Genomic DNA, 18,814 nt, shown 5'->3' on the forward strand with positions numbered 1-18,814 from the left:
GTTTTGTTTTGCTTGTTTGTTTGTTTTTAATGACTCTGGAAGGTCGTCTTGGGACTTAGAAACTGCTAATGTGACTTGTCATTTCAAAACTAGGGAAGCTGAGTCCTGTCCCAGAGGCCCCAAAGGTAAGGCAACCAATGAGGACGGTGGCTCCCTGTGGGATGCACTCATTGTCATCATGTCATTCCTGCCCAGAGGCTTCTGGCCAGGCAGCACGCTTAGTCTCTCGGGAGACAGAACACCTAGTTCTTTTGGTTAATTATAAGCTCAGTGTAGGCGCTGAGGTACTGCTTTACCTTGTGGGGCCAGGACAGACCAGATGGACCTCAGCACAGGACCACTCTCTGTGAGATGCAGTTAGCTTCGTGTTCTAGTACCTAACTGAACTCACATATATGTGTCTTATTTCCCTGGCTCTGAGCCCCATGAGGTCAGAGGGAGTCATGGCTTACTCATTGGAGGAGGTGTGCTCAAGCTTTCTTAGTTGAATTTCATCCTGTGAGGTGAAATGTGTGTGTGTTTGGGGGGGCGGGGGTGTTGCTGCTGCTGCTGTTTCTCTTTAAATAATGTAATGAGAACTAGTAAGATACTGTCAAGAGTTTTGTATGAAATTAAAGGCATAGGAGATGTAGTGAAGAAAAACTTGATTTAATGTAGCTTATCCCTCATGATCAACAAACAATCACTACTTCTTATTATCAGTAGACTATTTTTCTACTAGAATTACTTAAAAAAAAAAAAAAAACAAACTAGGCGGGTAGTGGTGGTGCACACCTTTAATCCCAGCACTCAGGAGGCAGAGGCAGGTGGATCGCTGTGAGTTTGAGGCTAGCCTGGTCTACAAAGTTAGTCCAGGATAGTCAAGGCTACACAGAGAAACCCTGTCTAGAAAAACCAAAAACCTAAAACCAAAACAAACGAAACAAAACAAACCTATTTACAACAGGAAAACATTTCTTTGGAGGGACAAAGCAGCATTTCCTGCATCTTTTTGCAGCTTCAAAGTGTTTTCCCTTATATAATAGGGAAAGCCATTACAGTCTTAGAGACAGTAATCACTTTTCAAACTTTTGTCTGCATTTATCTTATACTGAATTTATTCCTGTGGCATAAGCTTTCGTTTGTTCTGATTTCTTTTTCTGTGAAACCTCCTCTTCTGGCTTTGGATCAATTTGTTTCTTTTCATGAGGCTCATCTCAGTGATACAGGGGGAGCTCGTGTATGGGTCAGTCCTTCCATGTGCTCTGTAAGTTTGTCGGAGCGTCTCAGGTACTTCCTTCACCTGGATATATATGTCCAATGACTAGAGACTCTACATGTAAACCGTTAAGCTCAACATTACTTAAGCATGTGCAACAAAAATTCAGCTGGTTTTGTTGTTGTTGTTGCTGTTGCCAGCCCTGTGACTAGCCCCCTGTTTGGCCTTGGGAGCACCTCCAACTCCACCATTATACCACTGGAACGGCACGCATTGCTTTTTTACAGTGACGTTGTTCAGATACTTGGTGGCTTTTGGAATATGCATACCCCTCATGGCCTGGGCAGTTTCATGGTGTTCTTAAGGTGAGCGTGAAGCCGTGGGCCTCTTGGTTTGTATGCCTTCTAGGGTTTTCGGGTTAAGAGAGGAGGGAACTATCTTCACCATTCCCTCAGGCCACTTACAGGAAGTGGAAGTTGAGACACTTAGACTTTGAAAGCGTCATTTAGTAGTTATGTTAATAGTTGGCAGGCAAACCTATAAATGCAAAACAAACGGGACATTTTTTCCCCTAAAGATTATTTCAGAAATGCCTTCGTAAATCCCCATGAATAAAATTACAGTTGCAGTGTGTTTATAATCCCTTAAAATCCCCAAATCCTTAAAAAGCTGACCCCAGTGCTTGAATAAGGGCTTTATTTTCAGAAGTATCCCTGATTCTCAGAATATCGTTTTCCCTGTCGCTATGGAAAAGCACTGACTTGCGCGTACACCAAGCACCGCTCTTTACTGTGCATTTGTGGTAAGGAGAATTCCATCTACCTATAAAGGCCCATTTCTCCATTAATTTTGGGTAATTGATTTTTGTTGTGGTTCCCATAGTATCAGAAACTCCGCCCAAACCAACCCTTGTTAAATTCATTACAGTAAGCTAGTTCTCAGATCTTTCCCTCTGCTCCACTTAGTTTGGTTTTCCTCTATCAGCTTATCTGCAAACAGGAATGACGTAGCTCTTAGTGCTCTGGCTGAACTAGGCGCGACTTTTCTTAAAAAGTGCTAGATTGTATCAGACAGGGGGAGTAATTCTCCAGTGACCCCAGTGCACTTGCCCCACGAAGGCCTTAGGTTTTTGGCAGGAATCATTGTAACCTCACATATGTTCCTATAGACCATGTAGGCTGTTTTTCAGTTGTGTTTATTTGGGATTTAATTGACAACTCTCTCCTTTGTGTGTATCTGTGAGTCCCAAGCTCCATCTTGCCTGTCTTCATGTGCCTGTCTTTAAGACATCTTTGCTTCCCCTGTTTTAAGACGTCTTTGCTTCCCCCTTGCACCGCCTCTGTCCTGCCTCACCGTGTGCCTGTCTCTAGTCCATCCAGTACTGAACTGATGTCAGGATTTCCGGGGCCCCTTTGTTCCCATCCATTATTTTCCCCCCAAAAGCTTCACCCTACCCCTTACCCTGCATGAGCTGGCCTCCTATCTCCGAGTCTGTATTTCCCTTACACTCACTTACATATACCTTTGTGGTGTTAAGTGGCAGAGGTGTGAGTAAATTTATGCCTAAATACTGAGGCCCATGGGAGCAAGGAGAGATGGGCCTTGGCCTTTGAATGAAGTGTGTCTGTCTTAGATCCTAACCAGAGAACTAGAGAAATCGTAGTTAGAAGGACTGTGGCAGCCTGCACTCTAGCCTGGGTGTGTTATGACTCTGGAGTCAGAGGACATTGGAGCACTCTGTCCTGTGTCTGTCCCAGCTGCTGCTGCGTGCTGTAAGCTCATGGCTTCCTGCATTCTTGTCCTCTCTGAAGCCTCACGAACGCCACCATTGCTTGCTTAAGGTATTGGAAGACACAGCACATAGAAACGCTGAGTATTTTAGCAGGCTCAAAGGACTCTAAGCTGCACTTCCTGTTTGGAAAGCACAGTGAATAATTAGGAAGATACCCGTGACTCCCATTAAAACAGTCTCACACCATTGTTAAGAAAAGTGGCAGTCCTTCACAAGCATACGTTGGCAATTTGGGGTTGAAGGAACACTATTTTTTTACCACACAGACTAACTTTTCCCTAGAAAACCTTCAGTGCTCCTGACCCTGTAAGCCTCTCTCCCCCAGGGAGAAGCTGTGGCTTTTTTTTTTGCCATATCTGTGAATCATTAGCAAAGTTATGGCTGCAACTTAGACTTCCTGCCATTTCTTTTCTCTGTCAAGTATTTTTCTATCAATAACAATTTCTAGACAGCCACACAATGTACAAAAGTACTTGGCTGTATGGGAATGAACTACAGGAGCGATAAAGTACTGAGTACAGACGCGATCACCCTTTAAAACCTTAGCCTTGGACTGGCAAGATAGACACCTGCTGACAACGCTAGTGACTTGACTTTTATCTCTGGGTCACATGGAGGAGAGAAGGGACTGAGTCCCTAGGCTGTCTTCTGGCCTTTGCATACACACCAGGGAGCATGCACGGCAGCACTCCCCCACTTTTAGTAATCTGGCCTTTTATTTGTTTTTTGAGACAGTCTTTCTGTGTAGTCCTGGCTGTTTTGGAACTCCCTATGTAGACCAGGCTGGCCTCAAACACAGAGATCCATCTGCCTCTGCCTCTCCAGTGCTGGGGATTAAAGGCTTGTGCCACTGCTACTAGCTAAAAATTCAGCTTTTAAATTTATTTACATCATGTGGCTTTTTAAAGGTGTGTGTGTGTTGCCTACATGTATGTTTGTGTACTGCAAGCATTCAGTGCCGAGGGAAGCCAGGAGACAGTGTTGGATCCACTGTGCCTGGAGTTATAGATGATTACAAGTTACCGTGTGGGTGCTGGGAATTGAACCCCTGTTTTCTGAAAGAGCATTAAGTGTTCTTAACTTCAGGACCAACTCTCCAATTAATTTTTTTTTCCTCCAATCATTTTTAAAAACCATATCTCTAAAGATATCTTTGACTCTTGTAGCCAAATACCCTGAGAAGAGATGTACTAATCTTTATGGCAGAGGGTGACAAAGAATTGGTGGGTTTTTGAAAATTAATGTCACGGACACAGAATACAAGCTTGCCTTCAGAATGCACTGGAACCGGCTCTCTTTACTGAATCCACCGGTTGATTTTTTCATCTGAATTGGAAAAGGGATTGGATCTTTCTGGTTGTGGTGTTAAATAAACGAGTGCCTATAGGTATTTGGCCCTCAACCCAGAGCTTCAAACCTAGGGAAATGGAGACGATGGGTCTATGTGTTCGGTCAAAGCAAAAAGTGGCCCCGTCAGCTGGAAGACTAAGTCCGTGCTTTAAGCCGTGAGTGTCGGTGAGTGCTGTGGCTGCTGGCCGCCTCAGCAGTGCGCGGGTGTTTGTTCACTACGCCGTCTTATTTCGGAAGCTGCTGTGGAGAAGCTAGTCGTCAGTGGACAGGATGGATGGGAGGGAAGGGAGACCCTTTGCTGGTAGACTTCTGCATTAGGAAAGAAAAGCTCTTTTGTGAGAAACCCTGTGTGTTAGTGTAACAGTAGGCATGGGTTCTCTGCATCCCATGGTTCAAAAAAAAAAAAAAAAGAGGATCAAGTTATAACTTCTTAGTTGCCATTGAAGAAAACAATAGTGTCATAATTTTGATAAATATACGAGCCCTTCACCTCACCATGTACTGAGGAAGGGTTTTCAAAGGACACTGCCCCCAACTCTTCTGACTGAGCTGGTATGTTTAGGTGAACCTTATCAGAGTCAAAGCTCAGTGGGGATGACCTGAGGACCTTAGGGTTAGAGCGAAAGACCACCCTGGGACTGGTCATTTAACCTCGGAGGGTGCTGGGGTCTGTGAGCCACTTACAGCCTTGCCCCTCTTCAGCAGGTGTTCCCTGTGTTGGATGCTGGGGTTCTGAGTTGTTGTGACTTCGGGCTAGGTGTCACTAACCCCATCTCCTCTTTCTGCAGGTGCCTGAGATCATTAGCTCCATTCGACAGGCAGGGAAGATCGCCCGCCAGGAAGAGCTGCGCTGCCCCTCCGAGTTCGACGACACCTTCGCCAAAAAGTTCGAGGTCCTTTTCTGTGGCCGGGTCACTGTGGCCCACAAGAAGGCGCCACCCGCGCTGATTGACGAGTGCATCGAGAAGTTCAACCATGTGAGCTGCGGCCCCAGGACTGACTGGGATGCACCCTCAGGGCCCCAGTCTGCACCGGGACCCCGGCCCATGCGCAAGTCCTTCTCCCAGCCTGGCCTGCGCTCCTTGGCCTTCAGGAAGGAGTTCCAGGACGCCAGCCTCCGCAGTAGCACCTTCAGCTCCTTTGACGATGGCAGCATCGAGAACCACCTTATTGGCGGACACAATGTGGTTCAGCCCACAGACATGGAGGAGAACCGAACAATGCTTTTCACGGTAAAATCGCGGGCAGTTTTCTGCACCCCAGAGGTCTGAAAAATCTGATTTATACATTGGTGGTTGTAGACACTCTTTCATTGCATAAAGACTAGTTATATAAAAGACGCTCGAGAGGGCTCTTAAGCAATGTATGCAAGTTTCAACACAATTTTAAGTGGAAAATATTAATTTATAAAACACCCTTTGTTAATCAGGGTAATAGGATTTAAAAAATAACCTTACATTTAAAACAATGCCCCAACTACTACTAGTGTAGTTGCTTGGGTTTTGTTGTTGTTGTTGTTTGTTTGTTTTTTTAAACAAAATCGTTAAACTGATGGCCGTATGGAAGATAGGGTGGCCAGTGATGGCTTGGGTCTTCTGGATGGATGATCTTCCTGACTTGAGTTGACAGGACTCTGCCCTCTCCTGAAGTGAGCTGGCCCGTGGCCCTTTCCTTGGCATGTTTCTGCCTCTTTTCATTTTTGTTTAATAATGGTAGTAAATACACTGTCTTAGATGTAGTGCAGTGTTTTTGTGCTCAGCAAAGGCAATGGAATGACCAAGGAGTAAGGAAGCTGACCACATAGGTTAGTGTGGCTGTTGCTGGGTTTACAGTCCAGATACTGCATCTGGAGAGATGGCCCAGCCTCCAGCAGCACACACTGTTCTTGCACTTGAGTTCAGTTCCCAGCACCTACTTCAGGCAGCCTGCATCTGCCTGTAGCTCCAGTCCTGGGGACGCCTTTTCTGGACTCTGTGGGCACCTGCACTCACATGCACGCATGCTCAAGCACACACATGCGCACAATTAAAACATAATAAACTAATCCTTAAAGGGCCCAGATGGTGTTGGGGTTCTAGGGCTGACTTCTTCCTCCCTTGGTAGCTGACCTAGTCCACTGAAGAGCGCTGTGATGGCAGTTACACTGGTGCCGTCCCTGTGGTCTGCACGCTTTTCCCCACTCACTGTGCTGGTGTTGAGAACACTGCTCTGGGAATTTGTTTGTAAGTGGCTGTAGTATACTAGAAATACAGTAGTGAGTAGTCTCTTCCCACATGGAATTTAGATTCCAGCAATGCAGACAGGCGGTTGACACACCAGGAACTATGTAATTACAATCGCAGTGAACGCCCGAGAGACGTAGTGGATGCTATGGAAACGCCTTGGGAACCGGGAGAAGCGTCTTAAAGGACGTGGGTCTCACCAAGCAGAGGTTTCCATGTGGCCACTAGGCAGGGTCGCCTGGGCTCAGAGAGCAGCAGGCGAACTGTGAGAAGGGTAGGACTGACTAGAGTGTCCTGGAGACGCGTTCCACTGCCCTGCCTGGCAGCCCCCCTCGCTTGGCTTGGCTTTGCCTCCTTCAGGTCACCCCTGAGATAGTGAAATGACATGAGAAAGCAACCCTGCATTCCCGGCTCTGTGTTTAATAACAAGTAAGCAAGGAAAGAGCTTGGTGTTCCACGTGACCCCTGGAATTTCAGTCTCCGTAAGGCTGTAGGTGTCCTTCTGTCGTTCACTGCCGTCGGTAGTCACCAGCGCCTAGAGCACGGTGTGGTGTCTGTGGCTTCTCAGGGAGATCTTACTGAGTGAGGCGGCCCAGAGACTACAAAATTGGGAAGGTGAGTAGGGATGGGGCTAGGTTGGTAAGTCAGGATTCATAAGCTTATAGGTCATGTTTAGGATTTTATTTTTAGTCAAAAAAATTGGACAGTCATTGAAAAACTTGAAGTACAGCATTAAGTAGCTTTGGCTCTAGAGCAAAGATATACTTAGGGAAGGAAAATAAACAGAGGGCTAAGAAACAATTTCAGTAGTCTAAGTGAAGGTAAGGAGCTTAGAGTACAGAGACAGTAGGGAGGAAGAGAGGTAGACAGAGGTGCAGGGCCTTGGGTCAAGCTGACATAGGACAGTGGTGGATTGGATGTGAGAAAACCCCCAGGGCACACATTCAGCTTTAAATCTCACCTGTTCCCTGTAGCTTCGCCACATCCAAATAAGAGTGCTCCCCAGCTGAGAGATTGTCAGAGTTTATTTAAAAAAATAAATCATGAGTATCTGCATTATCATCATAGATGAAAACAGAAGGCGCTAAGCTGAAGTACACACACTGTGGAGGTATGCTTCCTGTCCTCAAGGAAGGAGATAGTGAGTGAGTTCTTCCTCAGAAAAACACACAGTCTGGGCTGGGCTGCAGGCATGCTGCTGCCAGAGTGACGGGAGTTAGCACTCTTGACTTCTGAACCCTTGTCAGCCTCACCTGCCTGAAAGAGTTCAGAAATAGTAAGAACAAAAACTGTTCTGCCTCAAACCTGCAATCTGACCAGGAGAATGCATGTTTTTGGACATCTTCGTTAAGGGTGCAGTTACTTCTAATTTACACCTCTGTCTCCCAACAACAAGCTGATTTCTCGGATTTGTAATCTATATCAAAGTGTAAAGAGCGTGGAAGAGAAGCTTGTGAGGTAAGAGCGGTGCGAGGGTGTGACTGCTAACTTGTCGATTCCCAAGAAGGGATTGAGTCTGTTAGGAGCGGAGAAGTGTCAGCACCTGGAGGCAAGGTCCAGGAGACCGTCTTCCACAGCTGGTGTGTCACAGCGCTCTGCTGCCATAGGTGGGAATTTTAAGCAAAAAACTGCATTTTCTGGAATATTCTCTTGTATAGAAAACTAATTTCCCTTTAAAGGGACTGTGGGCTTTGAGGATTATTTGAGGATTATTATTGTCACTTAGTTCTTTTCCTTTAAGAATACTGCTGTAGCACACAGGTGTTTGTCTCTTGTCACTTGAAATCTATGGCATTATAAACTGTAACCTTTGAAACTCTTTGACAGTGATATAGTTAGAATTTTATAGGGCTTGCCACTTTCCTGTGTCTTCTCGCTGGTCATGACATGGATAATGAATTCAGTCCTTAGGAGAACCACATTTCTTTCTTTTTGTTTTTTTTTTTTAAGATTGGCCAATCTGAAGTTTACCTCATCAGCCCTGACACCAAAAAGGTCGCACTGGAGAAAAACTTTAAGGAGATCTCCTTCTGCTCTCAGGTAAATTCACACAGATCACTGACTTAACCTCAGCTCTTCTAATGCATGCATTTTGTGAAAAAGCATGTTTTAATTCTCGATTGGTGGCCTTTTTCTCCTGCAGTGTACTCAAGCAAATTATAATCTTGAAACTAGTAATTTTGCTTTTTGGAACAATGTGCTGGAGAGAATAGGTCTACCTTCCTTTTCTTTTCCTGTTATTGATGCTTTTTTGCTATTTCCAAGGACTTATTATATGTGAGTGCATGTTTTATTTACAATTGGTATGTATATACGTGTACATGTGTTTTAGATATAATTGATCTCTGTGCATGTTTTATATATAATTGATCTATATGTGTGCATTTTATGTAATTGATTTATGTGCATATGGTTTATACATAATATTGGTGTGCATTTTATATAAAATATATATGTTGTATAGAAACATTTCTACTTTCTTGAAATTCTTAAATCCTTTTTGTATTGTCATTATTTCTTCTGTAAACTATGGGAGATGATACTATCTTTGAGGAGGTTTTATTTTCTGTGTTTGATAGTTCTCTGGTTGTGTTTCGTAGAGAGAGAGGGGAGGAATCTGTCGCTTGTGATGAGCCAGTTTCCTCCAGATTGTCGCAGCAAAAAAGATATCATTTATGTTACTGTTTGGCGATTTATTTTTTTCTTAGACTCTACCTTTTCAATCTGTAATATGATGTAAAAATCTTAGTTGTTTGTTAATCTAAAATATAAGCTAAATAAGTGGCCAGAAAGATTATTTTCAATTATGAAAATAAGGAATGTTCTTAACAAGTTGAATGGAAGCCTTTTCAAGGAAGGTGCTTTGATCAGTCACGTTCCCCTAGGTTACAGCCCTTGTTACCTGCTTAGTTTGCTGATGGAGGACACTGATGGAAATCAGGAGAGATCAGCAGTTACTGACTGGAAAATGCTTGCCTGAAAGTGATGTTAGCCACAGAATCTTTTTTTTGTGTGTGTGTGGGGGGGCAGGGTTTTTCTTTGTAGCCTTGGACTCGCTGGTAGACCAGGCTGACCTGGAACTCTGATAAATCTGTCTGCCTCTGCCTCCCCAGTGCTGCGATTAAAGGTGTGCGCCACCACACCCGGCTGTCCACAGAATCTTGATTTGCTTGTAGTTATGTTGAAATGTTAGATATTTGCTTTAATTAATTAATTAATTAATTTTTGAGACAGTGTCTCTCTGCAATCCATGCTGTCCTGGAACCCACTATGTAAACCATTCTGGCCTTTGAATTCACAGAGATATGGTTGCCCCACCCCCACCCCCACCCCCAGTGCTGGGATTAGATCCGTCCACCACCATGCTGGGATGCCTTTCCTGTCTAGAGCAGTGTGGTCATTTATTCTTTCCTAAAGAAGGATGGTTCATCAGATCACCTGAACCTGTCATGAGCATTTCTGTATGGTGACGCTTTCAGGAGACTTGACATATTGATAGTCACAGAAGAGATTTCATTTGTATTTAGGCTGCTCTCTTAGTTTCCTTCCCTGTTGCTCTGGTAAAATACCCTGACAGAAGCAACTTAAAGGCTCTGTTGTGTTCACAGTTCTAAGGTGTAGCAGTTCACAGTGGGGGAGTCACAGTTGATGTGAGCATGCAGGTGCTCAGCTGGCTTTGCCTTTCTCATTGGCCACTCAGCTGACGTAATAATCACAGTGACCCAGCAGATCTCCCCCGAGGCCTTCTCCCACGGCCCTAGGCTGGGTCGTGCCAATAACGAGGACTAATGTTGGTGCCAGAGGTGGCTTACTGTTTGAGAGACCCAGGTTCTGTTCCCAGCACTCACGTGGTCGCTTATACCCGCTTTTCACTCCAGTTCCAGGCAGCTCAGTCCTTCTTCTGCCCTCCCCTGGCACTGAGCACGCACACAGTCCACATGCATACATAAAGGCATAGCAGTCACACGCATTAAATAAGTGCAAAAATTAAAGACAGTCGCCACAGTTGCTTCCGACAGATTTGTGAGGCGGTGATGAGGACCCCTGTCAGCCGCTGGGCCCTGCTGCTCTCAGGACCCAGTTTGTGTTAAACAAAAGCTGGCGGGACACTGCAGAGCCTGGCCTTCCTTTCAGGGGCAGCAAAACGCTGTTCTCAGTATTTAAGTAATTTTGCTTGTTTTCCATGCCAATTCGTTTAGTATTTGCTTGTAATTTTGGTACAGACACGTTTTGAACCTTGAATTGTGTGTACATGTTCGTTCATGTGTGTTGGTGTGAATGTGGGTTTTTTTTTAAAAAGATTTATTTATTTATCATATATGCAGTTTTGCCTGCATGTACACTTGCCCACCAGAAGAGGGCACCAGGTCTCATTATAGATGGTTGTAAGCTACCATGTGGTTGCTGGGAATTGAACTCAGGACCTTTGGAAGAGAGCAGCCAGTGCTCTTAACCTCTGAGCCATCCCTCTAGCCCCATGAATGTGTTTCTTGATCTCTGGTATGGTCTTGATTTTTTTAAATTTTTTTATTTATTTTATTTATTTTTCTTTTTTTAAAGATTTATTTATTATGAATACAGTATGATCAGATCACATTATAGATGGTTGTGAGCCACCATGTGGTTGCTGGGAATTGAACTCAGGACCTCTGGAAGAGAGCAGCCAGTGCTCTTAACCTCTGAGCCATCCCTCTAGCCCCATGAATGTGTTTCTTGATCTCTGGTATGGTCTTGATTTTTTTAAATTTTTTTATTTATTTTATTTTATTTTTCTTTTTTTAAAGATTTATTTATTATGAATACAGTATGATCAGATCACATTATAGATGGTTGTGAGCCACCATGTGGTTGCTGGGAATTGAACTCAGGACCTCTGGAAGAGCAGTCGGTGCTCCTAACCACTGAGCCATCTCTCCAGCCCAGATTTTTTTTATTTTTAAACCTAAGTTGTTTTTTTAAAAAAGATTTATTTATTATTATGTGTATAGTGCTCTGCTTGCATGTACTCCTGCAAACCAGAAGAGGGTGCCATATCACATTACAGATGATTATGAGCCACCATGTGGTTGCGGGGAGTTGAACTCAGGACCTTTGGAAAAGCACACCGTGCTCTTAACCACTGAGCCATCTCTCCAGCCCGGTCTTGATTTTTTAACTGGTTTTTTACTCCTTAGTGCTCCTCCCGCACACACCGCCCCCAAAGTTCTCATTTTTCTGTCAGCTCCTCTCTTCTTATTTTTTAGTGCTAAAGTGAGCATTAAGATTTGAATTTTCAAACCTTGATTCTCATTGTGAGGTAATCAAAGTAATGTTTATTTAAAACCATGTGAGCAGTAGTTCTGTAGGGGTCGGTCTGTAGTGCTCTCAGAGGGGGCGGCGTCTCTGCGGGCAGTGCTTCTATTGACCCATCTTACCCCAGCCCCTTCTCCTGGCACAGGGCATTAGGCACGTGGACCACTTTGGGTTCATCTGTCGGGAGTGCTCGGGCGGCGGCGGTGGCGGCTTCCATTTCGTCTGTTACGTTTTCCAGTGCACAAATGAAGCCCTGGTAAGAGGGTGACCCTGCCCCAGCAGCCCTCGGGGGGAATTTCAACCCTGCTGAGCTTCCCGTGCTACGTAGAACTGCAGAGCCTTGCTGACGGAGCAGTATTTGCTTTAATTATTCACTCGTGACTAATACCTTTCTGCTGTGCCTCTAAGACTCGTTTGAATTTTGAAGTTTCAGTATTTTTGAAAGACACGCTTGCTTTCAGCCTCTGCCCCCCCCCCCCCCCGCAGCCATTTGAGCCCCAGTGTATTCATTTTACCTACGTGCAGTGGCCCTGCTCCTGTAAATCCCAACAAGGGGCTGCAAGCTAGAGAGCTGTACAGCAAGTTTATGGCCCATGTGAGCTATGCTGAGAGACCTGATTTAAAAAAAAAAAAAGGGGGGGGGAAAAGAAGTAGGAAAAGAGTCACTGTGGACTTTAGGCCAGAGGCACCTGCTTTGTGCTCAGTGAGGATGCTTTTACCTTGTGACTCACCTGCTTTAAGAGTGCTGACTCTAGAAGCGGTCGTTCTCAGACCACAGTCCCCAACTCTAGCAGTCATTTTCAGTCCGTCTGTGAAAAATAGCCCAGAAAAAAAAATTTCTTTTTTTACAATGCGAAGTCTCTACTGTAAACCTGCTGCTGCCCCCACCCCCACCCCCAAGCTGACTTGCGCTTGATGCTTCGCTCCTCTGCTCAGGTCGACGAGATCATGATGACCCTGAAGCAGGCTTTCACGGTGGCTGCCGTACAGCAGACTGCGAACGCTCCAGCCCAGCTGTGTGAGGGCTGCCCCTTGCAGGGCCTGCACAAGCTCTGCGAGAGGATAGAGGGTGAGTAGGAGGCACATTGAGCACGAATGCCCTTGGTGGGAGTCCTCGTGGCACTAGTGTGCTGGGGCTGCGTCGGCAGGGTTATAGGTGAGCTCACACCGTGCAGTGGGTATGGGGCTGCGTCGGCAGGGTTATAGGTGAGCTCACACCGTGCAGTGGGTATGGGGCTGCGGCGGCAGGGTTATAGGTGAGCTCACATCGTGCAGTGGGTATGGGGCTGCGGCGGCAGGGTTATAGGTGAGCTCACACCATGCAGTGGGTATGGGGCTGCGGCGGCAGGGTTATAGGTGAGCTCACACCGTGCAGTGGGTATGGGGCTGTGGCGACAGGGTTATAGGTGAGCTCACACCGTGCAGTGGGTATGTTGTGGATGACAAAGAATTCTTCCTGGAGCGATAAATACAAAGCTAAGGACCCAAGTGCCCTCAGCCATCTCTCCTCCAAGGCACTCCAAGAGAATGGAGAGGTTAGGGATAACTGCCGTCAAACATTTACTGAGCTGGGTGAGTTTGGTGGATCATTCGGGTTGGCCACCACAGAGATCTAGGAAAATAAAACTTAAAAGACGGTCACTCCGCTTTTCCAGCAGAGGGTCACCTGTAGTCTCTGCTGGGATAGTTTTAATGGAGGGAAGCAGAAAACAGGCTGTAAGGAGTAAATGGGAGGGGGTTAAAAAACAAAATAAACAAACAAAACCATGGTGACCTTATTAACTACAGTTTCTAGAAGCTTACAATGAAGCATCATTTGCAGGATTTATTTGATAATAAAAAGAGTCAGTTACTGTGCTGAGATATTTTTAAAAGGTATTATCAGTTTTCATTGTGCTTATAAGAAAAAAGTGGATTATTTGTAATTTTATAGATAAATTGGGAGCCTAGAGCCATCTAGGGATAAACTAGCGTATAGCAAGCCCAGGGTCCACTGCCCTGATGGCTGACTGCAGCCAACCTTCTCTTGAGAGGAAGGATTCCTCTTGAAGGAAGACAGTTCTGGCAAAAGCAGGGTCTGTCCAGGTCAGCAGGGAGGGGGCAGAAGGTGGGGTCCTGGTCGCTGCTGCTTTGGAGCAGTCTGAAAGGAGGGGTGTGTGGTTCTCTTCATTTTCTATCTGGTTCTGTCTGCAGGAAGGTTTCTCTCTCTGTGTGTGTGTGTGTGTGAGAGAGAGAGGGGGGGGAGGGGGAGGGAGGGAGAGATTTTTGAGACTGTCACATGATTAAATTACCCAATTATAAAAACAAAGATTTGTGATCATTCTTGTGTATCTATAGAATATTGTCACAAACTATAATTCTGTAAAGAAGGACTATATTGACATTTAGACTTAGTTTCTTCTTTTTTTCTAAGTAATTGTGGGAAAATATATACCTAGACATAAAATTCATTGTTCTCATCTTTTTTTTTTAAGAATATAGTTCAGTGGCCTTGTGTTCATTTGCAGTGTTGAGTAAGCCATCATTACTTCCCAACTTTCATCTTCCTGAGTCATAACTCATTCAATAGGCTTTCCCCTTTATAACTTTCCCATGGCCCCAGGCAACCGCCATCCTACTTTCTGTTTTCCTCTGTACGTGTGTGTGGGCGCACGCAGGCACACACGTGTGAAGGTACATATACTGGTGCCTAGGCATGCAGAATGGGGTGTTTTCCTTTGTTACTCTCTGCCTTGTTGCCTTCAGGCATGATTTCTCACTGAACCAGAAGCTGGTTTTGGCTAGACTAGTCTAGCTGGCAAGTGCGAGGTCCCCTTGTCTGTGTCCCCCATTGCAGGGGTACAGGCAGCCTGCCCTGCTCTGAACTCAGCTTCACTTGCTTGTGGAGAGCAAGCTCTCTTACCACGGAGCTCTCTCCCTAGCCTTCCTTCTGATTCTACCGTCTGAGTTAACCCAGGCACCTCATATAGTGGAATCAGGATTTGGTTTCTTTTACTTAGAATTATATCTTCTGGGATTGCTCATTTTTACATGTCAGAATGTTATTTCTTTGTATGGCTGAATAATATTCCATCAATTTGCGTCCACGTTATGCACCATTGGGCGTTCAGATTCTTTTTGCCTTTTGACTATGTGAGCACCAATGCTAAGAATGTTGGTATTCACACATCTGCTCAGGTTTCTGTGTTCAGTTCTTTTGGCTAAGTGAAATAGCTGGTTTATATGGCGAGTATCCTAGTTAGAGTTTCTATTGTTGCGGTGAAAACACCATGACCAAAGCATCTTGTGGTGGGAAGGAGGAAGAGTTTATTTGGCTTATATGTCCACATCATAGTCAATCATTGAACAAAGTCAGAACAGGAAATTAAGCCAGGCAGGAGCCTGGAGACGGGAGGTGATGGAGGAGCCATGGCAGGAGCCTGGAGACAGGAGGTGTTGCAGGAGCCATGGCAGAAGCCTGGAGACAGGAGGTGATGCAGGAGCCATGGCAGGAGCCTGGAGATAGGAGGTGATGCAGGAGCCATGGCAGGAGCCTGGAGACAGGAGGTGATGCAGGAGCCTGGAGATAGGAGGTGATGCAGGAGCCATGGCAGGAGCCTGGAGACAGGAAGTGATGCAGGAGCCTGGAGACAGGAGATGATGCAGGAGCCTGGAGACAGGTGGTGATGCAGGAGCCATGGCAGGAGCCTGGAGACAGGAAGTGATGCAGGAGCCTGGAGACAGGAGGTGATGCAGGAGCCATGGCAGGAGCCTGGAGACGGGAGGTGATGCAGGAGCCGTGGCAGGAGCCTGGAGACAGGAGGTGATGCAGGAGCCATGGCAGGAGCCTGGAGACAGGAGGTGATGCAGGAGCCGTGGGAGGAGCCTGGAGATAGGAGGTGATGCAGGAGCCATGGGAGGGCGCTGCTTCCCTACAGCCCAATTTTACAGATTTATTTTCTCAGTTGTATTTCCCTCCTTTCAGATAACTCTTGCTTCTATCAAGTTGATATAAAACTAGCCACATAGTGAGTCTGTTTAACTTTTAAGCCCTCCTATACTGTTCTATAATGATTACATTTTTACTATTCACAGATCCTAACTTCTCTGCATCCTTACAGAAACAATTTTTATGATGGTAGCTGTCCTAATGGGTACAAAATGTTACCTGGTTTATTTATTTTTTTAATGAGTTAAATTAACAGTTGACATCATAAAGTCTGAAAGGTTCACTTTGGGCATTACATTGATCTTGAAATACACGTGATTGATGTATTTTTTAAAAAATCTTTTCCATTTCTGAACTATTTGCTGACAGCATATAAACTGTATCTGTGAATGAGACTTTTGCTTTAACAGGAGATCCCAACTGAACCGCTCCCCAGCTCTTTCCATAGTGGCTGTCAAGATAAGGCAGCTGGTGATGGAAATGCCCCTAGGGACCTCTTGAGAAGCCAGCGGTGACTTTGGCCTTACAGGTAGAGGGGATCACGATCTGCAGCGCTAACTGCAGCTGAGCTCCACTTGGTAATTCTCTGTTGGGCCTGAGTATTCAAAAGTTACAGCTGGAACTTTTAATCAGGACCAAGATTTCACTGTTGTAGTTTGGAGAATAATCATTCAATTTTCTTTTACATGATAAAATTCAACCAAGGCAGAAAACTGTATGGCTAGAGACCATACGTTAAATATTAAGCAAAGCCACAAGGAATCAGGGACTGTGTGTTTTACTCACTGTGTGAGAAGCGTTTTTAAAGGAATAGGTGATGAATTATGAGACGCCACCTTGGAAGAAGGAGTAATGACTTACTGGGTAGATTTGGGTCCTTTGATTGTTGTGGTTAAAGTTCCAATATGTGGACTGAAGTGATTTATTGAAAGCCATTGACTCTTACTGTAAGGCTAGTAGAGCACTGGCCTAGCATGTATGAGGTACCAGGTTCTAGTGTCAACAACACTTGTCAACCATCTTGTCATTGCCAAGTGAGCATCCCTAATCCCAAAGACTAAAAGGCTTCAAAATCCAATAAAGCTGTGGCTCAGTGGTAGAGTGCTTGCGTTGCTTGCATAACACCCTGGTTTCAATCCCCATCACAACCCCTCCCCCCAAAAGGTGTTCTATCAGAAAAGTTATAGTCTGGCCAAGTACTCCAAAAACTATAGGAAGATCGTGTTACCATGACCACAAGAAAAAAAGACTTACAGAATGTTTTCTTAATCAGCTGATGTTGACAAGTTATGCCCCAGAATGTGTAAAATAGAATAAATGCACTGTATATGTGGATACAACAGATACTCAATGCTGACATGCTTACATAGCTTCTAAGAAGCCAAGCTACAAGGCAGGCGTGGAGGCACACTCCTTTAATCCCAGCACTCGGGAGGCAGAGGCAGGCAGATGGCTGTGAGTTCGAGGCCAGCCTAGTCTACAGGACAGCCAGGGCTGTCACAGAGAGGAACCCTGTCTTGAAAAACAAAACAAAACAAAACAAAACAAAAAAGCCAAGCTACTGTAGAATATGTCCCTGAACTGTCTCACCACACAACCGCCACAATACTTGAATAATATTTTGCTTATTTCAGAGTGCAGAGGAAAATTTTGGAGATTGCTAAAATTAATTATGCTCTCTGAAAAACAAAATATTGAGTTGAGGTAGAAGGATTTGACGTGTTGAGGTGTCCTGAGTTTGTCAAGGGCCGGTCATAGGACCTGACCACCCATCCTGTGAAGAAGAGGCAGAGTCTTAGGGCTCCACCTGAGGTTTCAGTGTAGTTTCCCCCACTTGCTAGCAACACAGAGTTTGATGTTTACACTATATCAGAGACATTTTTCATATTTGGAGGGTTTTTAGTTGGTCATCACTGGCTACTTATTAATAAATTCAGATACCATTGCGCCTCAGCATTGAAGTATTGCTACAGAGAGCCTCCAGCCTGCTCCTCTGGCTTTGTGTGACCCTGCAGGGGAAGGGAAGGTTGATGGATTCCACCTTGACAGCCTTCTCTCTACCTCAATCCGCTTCTGTGCTTGCTTGTACCCTGGAGCTACCTGTGGGTTAGACCACCTGACTACCATGCCCAAGAGGCAGTGGGGACAGCAGGGATCCAGCTCTGGAGGCAGACGACGACTCACCTCCATATTTGGTGGGTGATTGAGGACAAAGTATGTGGTATCAGTCTGTACATCAGGATTACTAAAACAAAGTTCCTGTCAGTGATTATTTTGAGACTTGAACACAGGCAGTATTGAGTGAAAGAGCAATAGGGTTTTTTGTTTGTTTGTTTGTTTGTTTTCAAGACAGGGATTCTCTGTGCAGCCTTGGCTGTCTTAGACTCACTTTGTAGACCAGGTTGGCCTCGAACTCACAGCAATCTGCCTGCCTCTGCCTCCCAAGTGCTGGGATTAAAGGCGTGCACCACCATGCCTGGCTTTTTGAAAGAGCAATAGTTTTATGGTGGCCTTTAAGAGTTCATCCTGGTTTAAGGTAAAATAAGGAAGAAGAACATTCTGGATACTGAGCGCCTGCTGTACTTTGCATAGGGTCAGTACCCTGTGCCTAGTGCAGCCCGTAAGGAGGGCCGGGCAGACCTCTGCTGAAAGAGGGGGAAGGAGCACTGGCTGTGGGACAGGCTGCCCATCGACAGTACCACCAGGCCTTCTGACCACTCAGGGATTCCCACGGGGACTGCAGCAGGCTCAGCTGTACAGTAGAGATGCATTTCTTGAGTCGCTAAAGGCTCCCTGCTCTGGCAGGGTTTCTCCAGCCCTCGGTCCTGGAGATGCACTGAGCACTGCTTCTGCTATTGAACTACCCAAAGGAGTCACAGTCTGCCTCAGCTGCTCCGAGGCCCTCAAAGCACATCTTGCAGAGCAGAACCTTCGCAGGCAGCTTTACCTGCAGCTCAGATTTATTCATTTTATTTATTGCATATGAGTGCTTTATCTGCAGAAGAGGGTATCAGATTATATTATAGATGGCT

The 18,814-nt window shown here is 45.4% G+C and overlaps 1 protein-coding gene across 3 annotated transcripts in view; it reads left to right on the forward strand.

Annotated features, from left to right (window-relative positions):
- Positions 1-18,814, forward strand: part of Tbc1d1 (TBC1 domain family member 1) — a 195,835-nt gene that overhangs the window by 103,212 nt on the left and 73,809 nt on the right. For all 3 annotated transcript variants that reach the window (XM_051165263.1, XM_051165264.1, XM_051165266.1), the window contains 4 exons: positions 5,129-5,572; positions 8,513-8,602; positions 12,000-12,110; positions 12,791-12,923. In XM_051165263.1, the coding sequence (XP_051021220.1) occupies positions 5,129-5,572; positions 8,513-8,602; positions 12,000-12,110; positions 12,791-12,923 (778 nt within the window). The remainder of the gene's footprint in view (positions 1-5,128; positions 5,573-8,512; positions 8,603-11,999; positions 12,111-12,790; positions 12,924-18,814) is intronic.

The sequence above is a fragment of the Acomys russatus genome, chromosome 22 (assembly GCF_903995435.1).
Source record: "Acomys russatus chromosome 22, mAcoRus1.1, whole genome shotgun sequence".
Taxonomy (NCBI): Eukaryota; Metazoa; Chordata; class Mammalia; order Rodentia; family Muridae; genus Acomys; species Acomys russatus.